Source organism: Neophocaena asiaeorientalis, unplaced genomic scaffold (assembly GCF_003031525.2).
Source record: "Neophocaena asiaeorientalis asiaeorientalis breed wild unplaced genomic scaffold, Neophocaena_asiaeorientalis_V1.1 scaffold7, whole genome shotgun sequence".
NCBI lineage: Eukaryota > Metazoa > Chordata > Mammalia > Artiodactyla > Phocoenidae > Neophocaena > Neophocaena asiaeorientalis.
The window spans coordinates 4,613,799-4,627,357 of record NW_020185337.1 but is presented as its reverse complement, the minus strand read 5'-3'; the positions used below and the strand labels follow the sequence as shown (position 1 = coordinate 4,627,357).

At 39.2% G+C, this 13,559-nt stretch overlaps 1 protein-coding gene across 4 annotated transcripts in view; it reads left to right on the top strand.

The window, feature by feature from the left end:
• Positions 1-13,559, top strand: part of GAB1 (GRB2 associated binding protein 1) — a 126,379-nt gene that overhangs the window by 83,022 nt on the left and 29,798 nt on the right. For all 4 annotated transcript variants that reach the window (XR_003002003.1, XM_024736165.1, XM_024736163.1 and 1 more), the window contains exons 2-3: positions 1,809-2,103; positions 13,314-13,539. Coding sequence is in view for 3 of the 4 variants with exons in the window: in XM_024736165.1 (XP_024591933.1) it covers positions 1,809-2,103; positions 13,314-13,539 (521 nt within the window). In the remaining variant the exon portion in view is untranslated. The remainder of the gene's footprint in view (positions 1-1,808; positions 2,104-13,313; positions 13,540-13,559) is intronic.

The following is a 13,559-nucleotide window of genomic DNA, read 5'->3' as shown; positions in this document are numbered from 1 at the left end:
TTAAGCTTACTGTTTGATAGGGAGGTATCTGTGAAGGCGTCCTTTTACTAAGAGATGATATTTATTTATTTTGAAATAAGTAGATGTCATATATTAACTAAATGGATTTTTTTTTTTTTTTTTTTGCGGTATGTGGGCCTCTCACTGTTGTGGCCTCTCCCGTTGCGGAGCACAGGCTCCGGACGCACAGGCCCAGCGGCCATGGCTCACGGGCCCAGCCGCTCCGCGGCATGTGGGATCTTCCCGGACCAGGGCACGAACCCGTGTCCCCTGCATCGGCAGGCGGACTCTCAACCACTGCGCCACCAGGGAAGCCCGTTAATCATTTTTTAAGTGTACAGTTCAGTAGCATTAAGTACTTTCACATTGTTGTGCAACCATCATAGTCATTTATCTCCAGAACTTTTGCATCTTCTCAAACTGAAACTCTACCCGTTAAACACTAACTCCCCATCCCCCTTCCCCTTAACGCCAGGCAACAACCATTTTGCTTTCTCTCCCTGTGAATTTGATTACCGTAGGTACCTCATATAAATAGAATCCTACAATTTTTGTCCCTTTGGCTTATTTCATTTACCATAACATCTCAAGGTTTATACAGATTGTAGCATGTGTCAGAATTTTCTTTTAAGGCTGAATAATATTTCATTGTATATATTTCATTTATCTCTTCATTCATCAATGGACACTTGGGTTGCTTCCACCTTTTGACCGTTGTGAATAATGCTGCTATGAACATGGGTGTACAGATACGTCTCTGAGAGACCCTGCTTTTCATACTTTTGAGTCAGATACCCACACTGGAATTTTCTGAAGGACCGCCATCCCATTTTCCACAGTAGTTACACCATTTTACGTTCGTACCAGCAATGCACAAAGGTTCCAGTTTCTTCATATCCTGGCTCACTCTTGTTATTTTCTGCCTTTTTGATAATAGCCATTCTAATGTGTATGAAGTGGTATCTCATGGTGCATTTCTCTACTGATAGTCGTGTTGAACATCTGTTCTTGTGCTTATTGGTCATTTGTATATCTTTCTTGGGGAGTCAAATTCTTCAAGTCCTTTGCCCATTTTTTAATTGGGTTGTATATTTTCATTGTCACTGAGTCGTAGGAGTTCTATATGTATTCTAGACATTAATTTCTTATCAGATATACGATTTGCAGATATTTCCTCCCATTCTGTGAGGTGCCTTTTCACTCTTTGAGCATGTTCTTCAAAAATATAAAAGTTTAAAATTTTGATGCAGTCCAGTTTCCCTGGCATTTCTTTTGTTTCCTGTGCTCTTACTGTCATAATCAAGAAATCATTACCAAACCTAATATCATCAAGGTTTTCCGTATTTGTTTTTCTAAGAATTTTCTAGTTTTAGCTGTTACCTGTAGGTCTTTGATCCATTTTGAGTTAATTTTTATTTGATACGGTGAGAGTCTAACCTTATTCTTTTGCACTTGGATATCCAGTTTTCCCAGCACCATTTGCTTTTTATATTTAGTAAAAACTAAATCTTCCTTGGTTTGTTGACTTGATATTACCTATCAATGTAATAGCTTCTAATATCCATCGGTGTCTTCTAATGTTTTATCAGAAGATCTAATAGAAAACAATAAGTGTGTATACACACATTATTAAGTTAATTGAGGAAGCATCAGTAAACTTTGCTGGAGTGGTAGATTATTCTGTGGAAACAAAACATTGTCTGTGACTTTCTCTAGTCAATGCATTTATAAAATTGGTTTGACAAATGTGCATCTTGAAAAATTTCTCTCAAGTTAACACTGGATGGATATTTTTGTTTTGTTCCTAGGCATGGAAGAGGAGATGGTTTGTGTTACGCAGTGGCCGTTTAACTGGAGATCCAGATGTCTTGGAATATTACAAAAATGATCATGCCAAGAAGCCTATCCGTATTATTGATTTAAATTTATGTCAGCAAGTTGATGCTGGATTGACATTTAACAAAAAAGAGTTTGAAAACAGCTACATTTTTGATATCAACACCATTGACCGGATTTTCTACTTGGTAGCAGACAGTGAAGAGGAGATGAATAAGTGGGTTCGTTGTATTTGTGACATCTGTGGGTTTAATCCTACAGAAGAAGGTAAGTTCAAGATTTTGTGACTCAACCTGAGTTCTCCTTTATTACTACATTTTAAAAACCGTTGTAAAATTCTTTGTTATTTCAGTTACACAATATAATTTTTTTTTAATAATAGTAACAACATTTAGAAAAAGCAAACCTTTTAATCAGTTTAAGGAGAAATTTTTATAGATTTTAGAAAGAGAGGCTACCATTGTGGGGCCGTGTCTAAATAATGTCCTGAAGAAGATGACAAGAAGGCATACTTATTTAAGAGCATTTCTTGGGTTCCAAGGTAAATATTAAGCTGAACCTTAACAGTGCTGATACTTGATATTTCAACCTGTTAAAATAACATTTTCATGCAGCTCAACTTAATTCTTCAGGAGTTTTTTTTAATTGAAGTATAGTTGCTGTACAGTATTATATGTTACAGGTGTACTATATAGTGATTCACAGTTTTTAGAGGGTATGCTCCATTTATAGTTATTATAAAATATTGGCAATATTCCTTGTGTTGTATAGTATATCCTTATAGCTTGCTTTATACATGATAGTTTGTACCCCTTAATCCCCTACCTCTCTCTTGCCCCTCCTCCTTCCCTCTCCCCACTGGTAACCACTAATTTCATCTCTGTATGAAATTCTTTTTTGCTATACTCTTCTTTTTTGTTATACTCACTAGTTTGTTGTATTTTTTAGATTCCACATATAAGTGATATCATACAGTATTTTTCTTTGTCTGACTTATTTCACTTAGCATAACACCCTCCAGGTCTATCTATGTTGTTGCAAATGGCAAAATTACTTCTTTCTGATGGCTGAGTAGTATTCCACTGTGTGTGTGTGTGTGTGTGTGTGTGTGTGTGTGTGAGCGCGCGCGCACACACACATCTTCTTTATCCATTCATCTAATGATGGATACAGGAGTTATGTTTTAAACTATATTGGATTATGGGGTTATGAAATAGCCAAGGTGACTGTCAATACCTATGAAAAGCAAATGAGAATCAGTCACAAAACATGATGAAAAAGTAACAAACATATGAATTTACTTAACACAAAGGTCCTAAAAAAAAGCATGGAGGAGGAGGGGTCTCAAGTTTTGAAAAAGAGGTAGTGAAGAAAAGCTTCTTGGAGAAAGACCAATTGTGAACTGTAGGCTTTTGAAGAAAGTAGTGTTATATCTACATAAATGAAAGGAGGGATGCAGGACCTGCAGGCTTAGGGGCTAGGGAAGGGCCCAGAGATGGAGTAGACTCCTCCTTGGCTGGAGCAGAGGGCTATGAATGATAAAGGCAAGGGGAGACTTACTTGAGTATCTGAGATTTGAGTGCCTTTCCTGGGAGGAGCTGAGTGATTAAAGGCCTCAAGAAGAATTTTTTTTTAATAAATTTTTTTTTTTTTTTCGGCTGCATTGGGTCTTCATTGCTGCACGCGAGCTTTACCTACTTGCGGCAAGCGGGGGCTACTCTTCGTTGCAGTGCACGGGCTTCTCATCGCGGTGGCTTCTCGTTGTGGAGCGTGGGCTCTAGGTGCACGGGCTTCAGTAGTTGTGGCACGCGGGCTCAGTAGTTATGGTTCGCGGGTTCTAGAGTGCAGGGCTCAGTAGTTGTGGCGCACGGGCTTAGTTGCTCCGCAGCTTGTGGGATCGTCCCAGACCAGGGCTCGAACCTGTGTCCCCTGCATTGGCAAGTGGATTCTTAACCACTGCGCCACCAGGGAAGTCCCTCAAGAAGAATTTTACAAGTGGAATTCCTCTTTGGGTGCTTTTATATAGCTGTCATGACCTTTTATATTCCCTACTTCTGTACTTCTCTTCCTTTTTAAACAAACACTAAGAACCCACGGAGGGGACTCCAATACTAATTTAGGATTGCAGAGCCAAGAATCAGAAATAAAGGCGACCTTATTAAATAGGGTCTTTGACCCTGTTGTTTTCATGGTTATACTCACATTGACAAGCATGCATTTCCAAATATCTATATTTAGGAGTGCTGGAGATTCAGTGAGGGGTGGAAAAATTGTGTTAACAATCAACTTCAAGAGTTGGATTGAAGTGAAACAGTCATCATCTAATTAGCTCAGGTCAGCATGCTGTTTCCTCTTTGGCCAGGCAGCCCCCAGGAGAAGGAGGCTTCCAGGGCTGGGATTGGCCCAGTGGGCTGGGGGAAACCCCTTGCTGAGGAAATCTAGAATGCTCGAGGGAAAACAGCGCTGAGAAAGGGAAGGAGGCGTCTAATTTAGACCCGAGGCTAATGACCTAGAGCTCTTCAACAGAGTTCTACTGATTAAAAAGCCTCAAGCAATTGTTGCACATGTTTTTGTGAAGTTACTAAATATGTTCACATTTTAAGTGGGCCTGCTGGTATTACTTCTGACTCCAGTTAAACTTTCCCTTCTTGGTTGCCTACATGATCTGTGTTTGAGTACAGCAGAGCATTTTTCAGTTGAAGTCACAAACGAGATCGCTCTCTTTTTAATGGTTAACAGCCCCTCAGTAATGATAATGATTGGATTTAGACCTCACGTTCATTTCCTTGTATGATGGATTTTCAGCTAAAATAATTTAAGTGGTTGCATCATCTTTGTGTTGATGTTGTTCTTTTTGCCCGCTACCTTTTCAATTTAGAATTTGGGGGGATATAAATGCAGATTTCTGTCTCCATGGGTTGCCTGTACAGATTCAGCAGATCTGAAAGACTACAGTAGGTGTTCTTCTCTTTTTGTTTTCTTTATAATTGTCCGATTTAGCAAAGGATATAAGATGCCCCCTTAGTGCGTTCTCCAGTTAAGGAATGTGAAATTTTTGGAAGCACTTTTGGGGGTGGTTAGAGTTGAGAACCCCCAAAATAAGAATTTGTCCTGCTTGAGTGTCCCAGATTAGCTTTGCAAGTTTTAAGGCAGGGAGTCTGGTCCATCTGTCCACCTTAGAATGATCCTTACCATCTGGGAGCCAGTCAGCTCTGGGAAGTAGATAGGTTTTGTCTGCTTTAGAACATTAATTCAGTTATCTACCCAATTATTTGAGTTTGCCAGTACTCCACTAGGCTTTGGGCATTCATTCAACCGATACATATTAGGTGGCCAGTTAGGCAGACAGATGAGAGGTATTATAGACAGGAAACTGAGCATCTAGTGAGAGAAGAGTCATACCCAAAATAATTCAGTACAGTTGATAAGTGCAAGTTAGATGTGTATGTATGTACATATATGTGTTCACATTTTTTAATATAAATCATACTTTAACATATATTAAAGTGTTAATATATAACATTAAGATATAATTTTATATATTAAAGTATGATACTGTGGAAGTGTATAAATACATTTTTGCCCTCATAGAGTTTAAGTCAGTCTAGTAGGAGAGACAGGCAAATAATCTAGGAATTATAATACCAGTTGTTAGGTGCTCCGCTAAAAGAAAAAGCAAAGCATAGATAGCAGCTGATGGCATCTCAGGAGGATCAGGAAAAGCCTAGGTAGTTTTAAATGGCTCTGTGACTATAACTGATAATGTACTGAGAACTTTATTTTTGTCCTTAATGGAACATCTTCATTGGCATTAGTAGTCAGAATCAGTTACAATGCCTGTTTTCACTTCATAAACTTACTAGTATAGGAGGGGGAAAGTTTCAAAACTTGAAAGCCACCTTTCAGTGGCAAAACTCCCAAATTCTTATAAAACAGAAGTATATCTGCCCTGAGTGAAGCTCTCAATTTGTGAACCTGTAACCTTCGCAATATCCATAAAAGGGGAAGTTGTAAGAAAATTAATAATATGATTAATCAAATTTGATGTATATAAGCTGAGTTGGTTACCAAGAGGAGCTATGCTAATCACAGATCTTTTTTTTTTTTTTTTTGCGGTATGCGGGCCTCTCACTGTTGTGGCCTCTCCCGTTGCGGAGCACAGGCTCCAGACGCGCAGGCTCAGCGGCCATGGCTCACGGGCCCAGCCGCTCCGTGGCATGTGGGATCCTCCTGGACCGTGTCCCCTGCATTGGCAGGCGGACTCTCAACCACCAGGGAAGCCCCACAGATCATTTTTATCTGTTCATTAAAATAAGTCCCTAAGGACTTCAGTTTGCCAATACTTTTAAATTTAGTTCCTGATCTATATCTAAATTCAATTGTATGTATTTTTTCAATTCTATAATTTAGATGTTTTTACAAGTTCATCCTGGCCATCTCCCAAATAACCACAGTCAGAAATGTCTTACTAGACTGTGTTGGAGACTTGAGTTTCTTGGAATAAATCGGTGAAAGATGAGCAGTCCTTCATTGTGTAGTATCAAGGAGCCACACAAATAGTTTTATTTTGCTCTATAATTTTGGTTTTTGAGGCATAGTAGCAAAACTGCAAAAAGCCCTTAAAAGCCAGCCATTGTATTTCCCTATTCATTTGTAGTAGCTGACTTTGCTAGATGCCTTCTTCAAAATTCCACATATTTAAAGTTTTGTATCAAATTCTAAACTGCAGAGAACTGCTGTTATCCTTTGTGATCACATTCATACAGTTTAATATGACAAGGGGAATATCGAAATGTCTTTTGTTCTTCCATTAACTTTACTACCTGCTTTATATCCTCCTCTACTCACTGTACAATAGGGGCTTTTGTCTTTACCTAGATCTGTCCCCTGAGCCCTGTGTTCTTCCCTTTTCAGACAGCCGAATACGCTCCCACTCTTGGCGTAAAATTAATAACACAAAATGATTTTTCACTAAAACTCGTTTCAGGGTAGATGTGGGAAGAAATAGACTATGCTCGGTGTTACAGCCTGAGAACATAACTATCCCCAATCCCTAGGAGAACAACTAATTTTCTCCTGAAAACAAAAGGAAAGGGGAAAATTCTGACCTGTGTTTTGATTCCAGGAACCTCTCAAAATATCATTACCATGTTATTTCCGCTGCCCCAGGTGACCACTGCTATTATTGAATACTCCAAATGCTGGCAGGCTGAATCTGTTTTTCAGTTCTAGCTCATTGCCCTGTGTGTGGTTCCTATGAATGCTTTTATTTAGTAAACTTGAGACCAAGAAACTAATTTCTTTTGTTTTTCTTGGAAATGTGCAGATTTATTTTTGTTTCTACCCTGAGGTGGAAGCTGTACAATCTGCTAAACGAGTGCCAGGAAACTCAGCCTTAGGGCTGAATGCAACTGACTTGGTGCGGAAGCTCCTGGTCTCATTTCAGGGGCAAGTTTAGAAAGTTGCCTCTTAATCAGTTGAGTTGCTTTTCTCAAAATGCCCAGATAATACTGGCTTAAAGAAAAAAAATAGTGTGATTCTCTGATATTCTTCCTTTTAGAAAAGTAGGTAGCTAATGTGAGAATATACACACGCTGCCATTCCTGCAAAGCAGTGCTTCTTAATTAGGGAACTTAAATTTCTTTTTATTTACTCTTTCATACAGGTATAACTTATTACTGTGCAAGGCACAGATCTTAAGTTTACAGTTCAATATAGTTTTACATATCCATTCTGTAGCTATACATAGAAATAAAAATCTGTGAAACCCCCACTCAAATCCGGAAATGGAACAGTTCCAGTCCCCTAGAAGGTTTTCTCACGTTTCTTCCCAGTAAAAACCCAGAAAAAAGTTCAGATGTAACCATTATTTTGCTTCTATCACCATAGATTAGTTTTCCCTATACTTGAACTTTACACAAATAAAACCATTGAGTCTGGCTTCTTCTTTCCAATAGTAAGTCTGTGAGATCCATTTACGTTGCATGTCGCAGGAGTTCAGCATCCTATGTAGCATTCCACTGTGTGAATATATCATAAGTTATTGATCTATTCAAATGTTGATAGACATTTGGCTTGTTTCCAGTTTTTAGTTAATACAAATAAAGCTGCTGTGAGCATTTCTACCTCTGCCCTTTGATGGACACGAACACTTTGCTCTTTGGTGTACACGCCCGTGAGTAGAATTGCTGCAACTCATCATAGGATATATATTTTTAGTTTTGGTAGATTTGTTAGTAGCTTTAGTTTTCCAAAGTTATTGTGCCAATTGCTTTCCTACCAGCAGCATATAAAATTTCTAGTTACTCTACATTACTAGCATTTGGTGTTGTGGGTCATTAATTTTAGCCATTCTAGTGAGTGTGTATCTCATTGTGGTCTTACTTCGCATTTTCCTGAGGACCAGTCCAACCAGAGTCTGTTCTGTCTTCTTTTGTTTTATCACACATTTTCAAGCTACTGCCCCTGAGATCTTGATTCATTGAGTCTCCTGAGTGAGGCCGCCCAGGCACCTAGATTTCTCAAATACTCAACGAGTAATTCTGCCAAGATGCCATGACACCTCTGGATAAAAAGTAAATCATTTGTCAGCACTAAGGGTTTGTTTTAAAAGTCTCCAAGAATGTTTTCACATTCTATTAAGGAGATAGATGGTCATGACAGATAAGATTGGACTCTGATGAAAGGTCTTCGATTTTTGATTAAATAATTTGAAGACATTTCAGGTTGCTTCAGTGAAAATTGTGACTACCGCCCTTTCTTGTTTGTATCCATTTGATAGATTTGCCCTTATAAAATGTTCTTCCGTAAAGAAGGGTATGTTCAGAAGTGAGAAGACGGCCATTTTTTTTTAATTGCTCTTTTTACTTTGTTTTTTATTTTTTGGCCACACTGCACAGCGTGTGGGATCTTATCAGTTCCCTGACCAGGAATCAAACTGGCACCCCCTGCGTTGGAAGGCCAAGTCTTTTTTTTTCTTTTTTAACTTCTTTTTTTTTTTTTTTTTTTTTTTTTGGCTGTGTTGGGTCTTTGTTGCTACGCGCTGGCTTTCTCTAGCTGTGACGAGTGGCGGCTACTCTTCCTTGTGGTGTGCAGAACACGGGCATTAGGCGCGCAGGCTTTAGTAGTTGCAGCACGCAGGCTCAGTAGTTGTGGCTCGTGGGCTCTAGAGCACAGCCTCAGTAGTTGTGGCACACGGGCTTAGTTGCTCCACAGCCTGTGAGATCTTCCCAGGCCAGGGATTGAACCCGTGTCCCCTGCATTGGCAGGTGGATTCTTAACCACTGCGCCAGCAGGGAAGTCCCGAAGGGGCCACTGGACTACTGGGGAAGTCGAAGATGACCATTTTAGCATTAATAGTAATGCCTACTCTTTGTGGACTCTTTATTTTCTAAGTTAATTGTATATAAATCACATAAATCTATTTGAAATGCTTCTCTTTACAGAAAAAAAAAAAAATCTACAACAGACCTGGTAAATCAGGAGTCAGTAGATATAGAGCAACCTATTTACCTTTAATTGTGAACATAAAGGGAAAACTTTTGCAATAGCCACAAGCAAATGTTCTGTCAACAAATGTAGCCCATCTTGGGAGGAAAGGATCTCATCTGGTCTCCTGACAGGAAGTGAGCAATACCACAGTTTTATTACCACATGGAGCTCAGGCAGGGTATGTCAGTAGTTACAAAATCAGAGGATCTTAGCGCATCAACTTTGAAATAGTCTACCTTACCCATAATAAAGAGTAAGATTGCTTCCCTGGACTTAAGCACGTGTACCATTTGATTTAAAAAATATTATTTTGAATATTTCAAGGCATTGGCTGGGCACTCCAGCTTGTATGAGGGACACTAACTCCAGAGCGTTATGCTTCCAAATGGGATAAAACTGTGCATTAAGGTAGGGATCGTGTGAACCAATCTATTATTTGTGGCTCCCCTCACAGAACAATCTATTCCTCTTCACTGAAAACCCGTTAAGGCTTTCCTTTGCAGTACTTATTAGCTTTCTAAGTAAAATTAAATTAAGAGTTTGCTACAGCATCATATAAGGCCTTTAGTGGATGCCAGTTATCCTCTTCATGCCTTCTGAATTAAGAGAGGAAATAATTTTACACACAGAAGCACACCCTATGCTGATGTTTGGTTCTCAGAAACTTGATACCACCATTACTTAGAAAGAACAGTCAGTCAGAAACCCAAGTGAGGCGGAAAGCAATAAACATGGTCTGCTCAACTACTTGTAGGGTAGAATGGGGGCTAATCCCATGTCTTTCTAAGGTTGAAGAGAAGTTTCTTCTTTCAGACCAGTTGGTTAACTTTGGCTAGAAGTTTTATGTTAAAGAATATTTAGATACCATGCCATGCTGGCATTAAAATACACAGAGTTGAGGATATAGTCAAATTACCATGAGTAAAATCATCCCAAACACTCAAACTTTGAAGATGGTGCATTATCTGAGCCCAAGGTGGGAAAGCAGTGTCCCCTTACCTTTTAAAGTCCTTTGTGTGCCATGTTGTTTGGAACAGTTGGGCTTGCTGTTCACGGCTATTTGAAGGTCTTTTCTTCCATGAGCTTGCTAGTGAACATAATGGAGGTTTCTCTCTAGTTCTTGCCTCCGAGAAGTATACATAAGTCTTCACATATTGTGAACAAGATTTTTTTTGCTTAAAAAGGAACCTTTGAATCCCAGTCCTTTTGTCAGAAAATGGAGAGGCTCTTGCAGCTATACAAGAGTAAAACACTTTCATCATTCACAGGTGGCAGAAATGGAAGGTTAAAAATGAGGTAGTCCCATTGTGTTAATAAAACAAGGCCAAACAAAAGTGATTGCTTGGCTGGGTGACTTTTTTCCCACTTAAGATGAATCACTCAGTTCGTTTAGTATATAGCCATCCAGTTTAGAAAAAATATTAAAAGTGTATCTATAAAAACAACGACTTGAAAAAAACAAAACAAAACAACTGCCTGGAAAAGTTATTTTAGGAGTTACAGTGGAAAACTAGAATTCATACTATTTTATGCGGTAAAGTTTTTCCAGTGTTTAGTTTGATTTTGTTTGGTCAGAACTAAACATTTAACTAGTATACAATTTTACCATATCTCTGTGATAGAAAAAAGAAATATATAAAATATACTTGTGAATACACCCTGTAGGCTACATAGAATACAGCAACTACTTTCTGATTCCTCTGCTTTTTTTTCTCCTCAATGTTGTATATATTTTCCTTAAGGTCTTTAAAGGGTAAATATTTTTCATAGTTCTCTGAAGTTTAACACTCCACAAGGATTTACTCTGAGTCACTGATTAATCTAGGGCATTTCAAATCCCCTTAAAAATATCTGTTTATATTTGTTTCAAAATCAAAACAGTAAAACATTTCATAGGGTATGTTATAAACACTATTTATAACCAGCATCAATTAGACATGATGAGGTACTTATGAGTTCCTGCGAAATTACGCCATTATCTTGTACAAATGTCAAAAAATTAATTTATCCTTTTCTCACCATCGTCTGTTCTGGCCTTTCATAAATAAGAAAGAATGAATTCATTTCTGTCATAAAGTGTTAGCTTTTGTTAGATGAGCTTGTGTGAAGACTTGACATTGCGTGCAGCATAGCAAAGATAGAACATTAGAAATTAGCTCAAGTTCTCCTTAACCCAGGCCGAAGTCTCCAACAGAAAGAAATTTTCATACTCGGTTAGCATCTAGCAGGGCTCACAGAGATTTCTGGAAGAGCAAATTCCAAACTGCACGTGCAGGTGAAGGGGTCTTGCAGATTGGGGATTGCTTTCACCTCTTCCAACCTGGTATAGAGAAAGTGCTAACAAGTGAGTTTCTGTTGGGTGAATGGAGTGTTTTTGAGCATCTGCCCCAGGAGTTCTGATCCTTTCGGTTTGCTTTGGGGACCCACAATTAAAGATAAACTAATTAAAGATAGCCATACTCACGTGTTATCATTCAAGCTTTACCATTGGGATATGAGCTTCTCTGCCTAGGAAGAAGAGTTTTGAAATAAGCTACATAAACTTGGCTGTAGTGCATATGTGGACGTTAATGTTGAATACATAAAGATCTCATCAAAAGCTCATGGACTTGCTCTGTAGAATCTAGAGAAGAGAGAGCAGACCTTTCGCTCTTCCCTGGGGAATTGACAGACCAAATGACCTGCCCGTTATTCTAGTCTGTGGAACATATTAAGTCTTCTTACCACTTTTTAGCATCGTTAGGTACTGTTTTGTTGTGAAAAATCTCAGTTTCAACCCAGCCTTTTCTGTTCTAATATAAACAGACAATAAACAGATTTGTTTATTCAAATATGAGCATTTACCTTTTTTTCTGGATCTATAGCCCCGTATTCCTAACCAGACTAACAGAATTTTTCTTTTGGGCCCTCAAAAATTACCTTGGTTGTGTGAGATTTTATTTCTAGGCTTTCAACTTGTTTTCAAATTACTTCATTCTACACAATTTAGCTATGTTCATATGTCTTCTCAGAATGTAGTTAAGTGCTTAATAAATTACTTCTTTACCTGCTGACCCCTTTTGCATTAAAATACTACAGAAATCCGATAATGGCAAATGAGGCTATGAACGGAGGGAAGAGGTGATGCCTTAAAGAAAAGCTCTTTCCTTAAATGTGAATCCTGGAGTTAGACATATTTCTCCCTAGTCGGTGGCTAAGAAGTAGAAAGAAAAGGATGAACAGCAAGATAAACATGGGGTAAAGAGCTGGCCCTGGTGCACACAGCACCATGGACCTGTAGATACCACATAATAAAATGGGTCTCCTTGGAAGGTTGGCTTGGCTTAGAAAGTGCTTTATTATCATGAAAAAAAAGTCTGCTGCTGCTTGGGCTAACATCTCCATTCCCAATAACCTCAAAACCAAAGAGTGTTCAAGGCAACATTAACCACGCCTTTTTTTTTTTTTTTTTTTTTGCATACCCTGAGGCTTGTGGGATCTTAGTTCACCCACCAGGGACTGGACCTGGGCCCTGGCAGTGAAAGCGCCAAGTCCTAACCAGTGGACCGCCAGGGAATTTCCACCCATGGCTTTTTTAGAGCCTCTGGAAGAAAGAACCCTACCCTTCAGATCTCATTATTAACGAGAACCAGTAATTTTCTGTGTCAGCGTTGCCATTTAGGTAGCACGTATTTTAACTGACACTGTCCTGGTTTATCCTGTTTCCGTGTGTTTAAACGATTTATCTCCAAACTTTCGAGTAGCTGGTCACAGAGCACCGAGCTGATCTCCCTGTGCTATGCGGCTGCTTCCCACTAGCTATCTGTGGGATAGGGAGGGTGGGGGGGAGACGCAAGATGGAGGAGATATGGGGATACATGTATACGTCTAGCTGATTGACTTTGTTATACAGCAGAAACTAACACACCATTGTAAAGCAATTATACTCCAATGAAGATGTTAAAAAAAATGGGATGGACAGTGACGGTCACACTTGGGTGTTGCAGATCCTGTGAAGCCACCTGGCAGCTCCTTACAAGCACCGGCTGATTTACCACTGGCGATAAATACAGCACCACCATCCACCCAGGTGGATGCCTCCTCTGCCGCTCCACCTCCTCCATATCAGCTAATTAGCCTTCCACCACACCTGGAAACCCTTGGCATCCAGGAGGATCCTCAAGACTACCTCTTGCTAATCAACTGTCAGAGCAAGAAGCCTGAACCCACCAGGTAAATCACCTGTGTCTCTG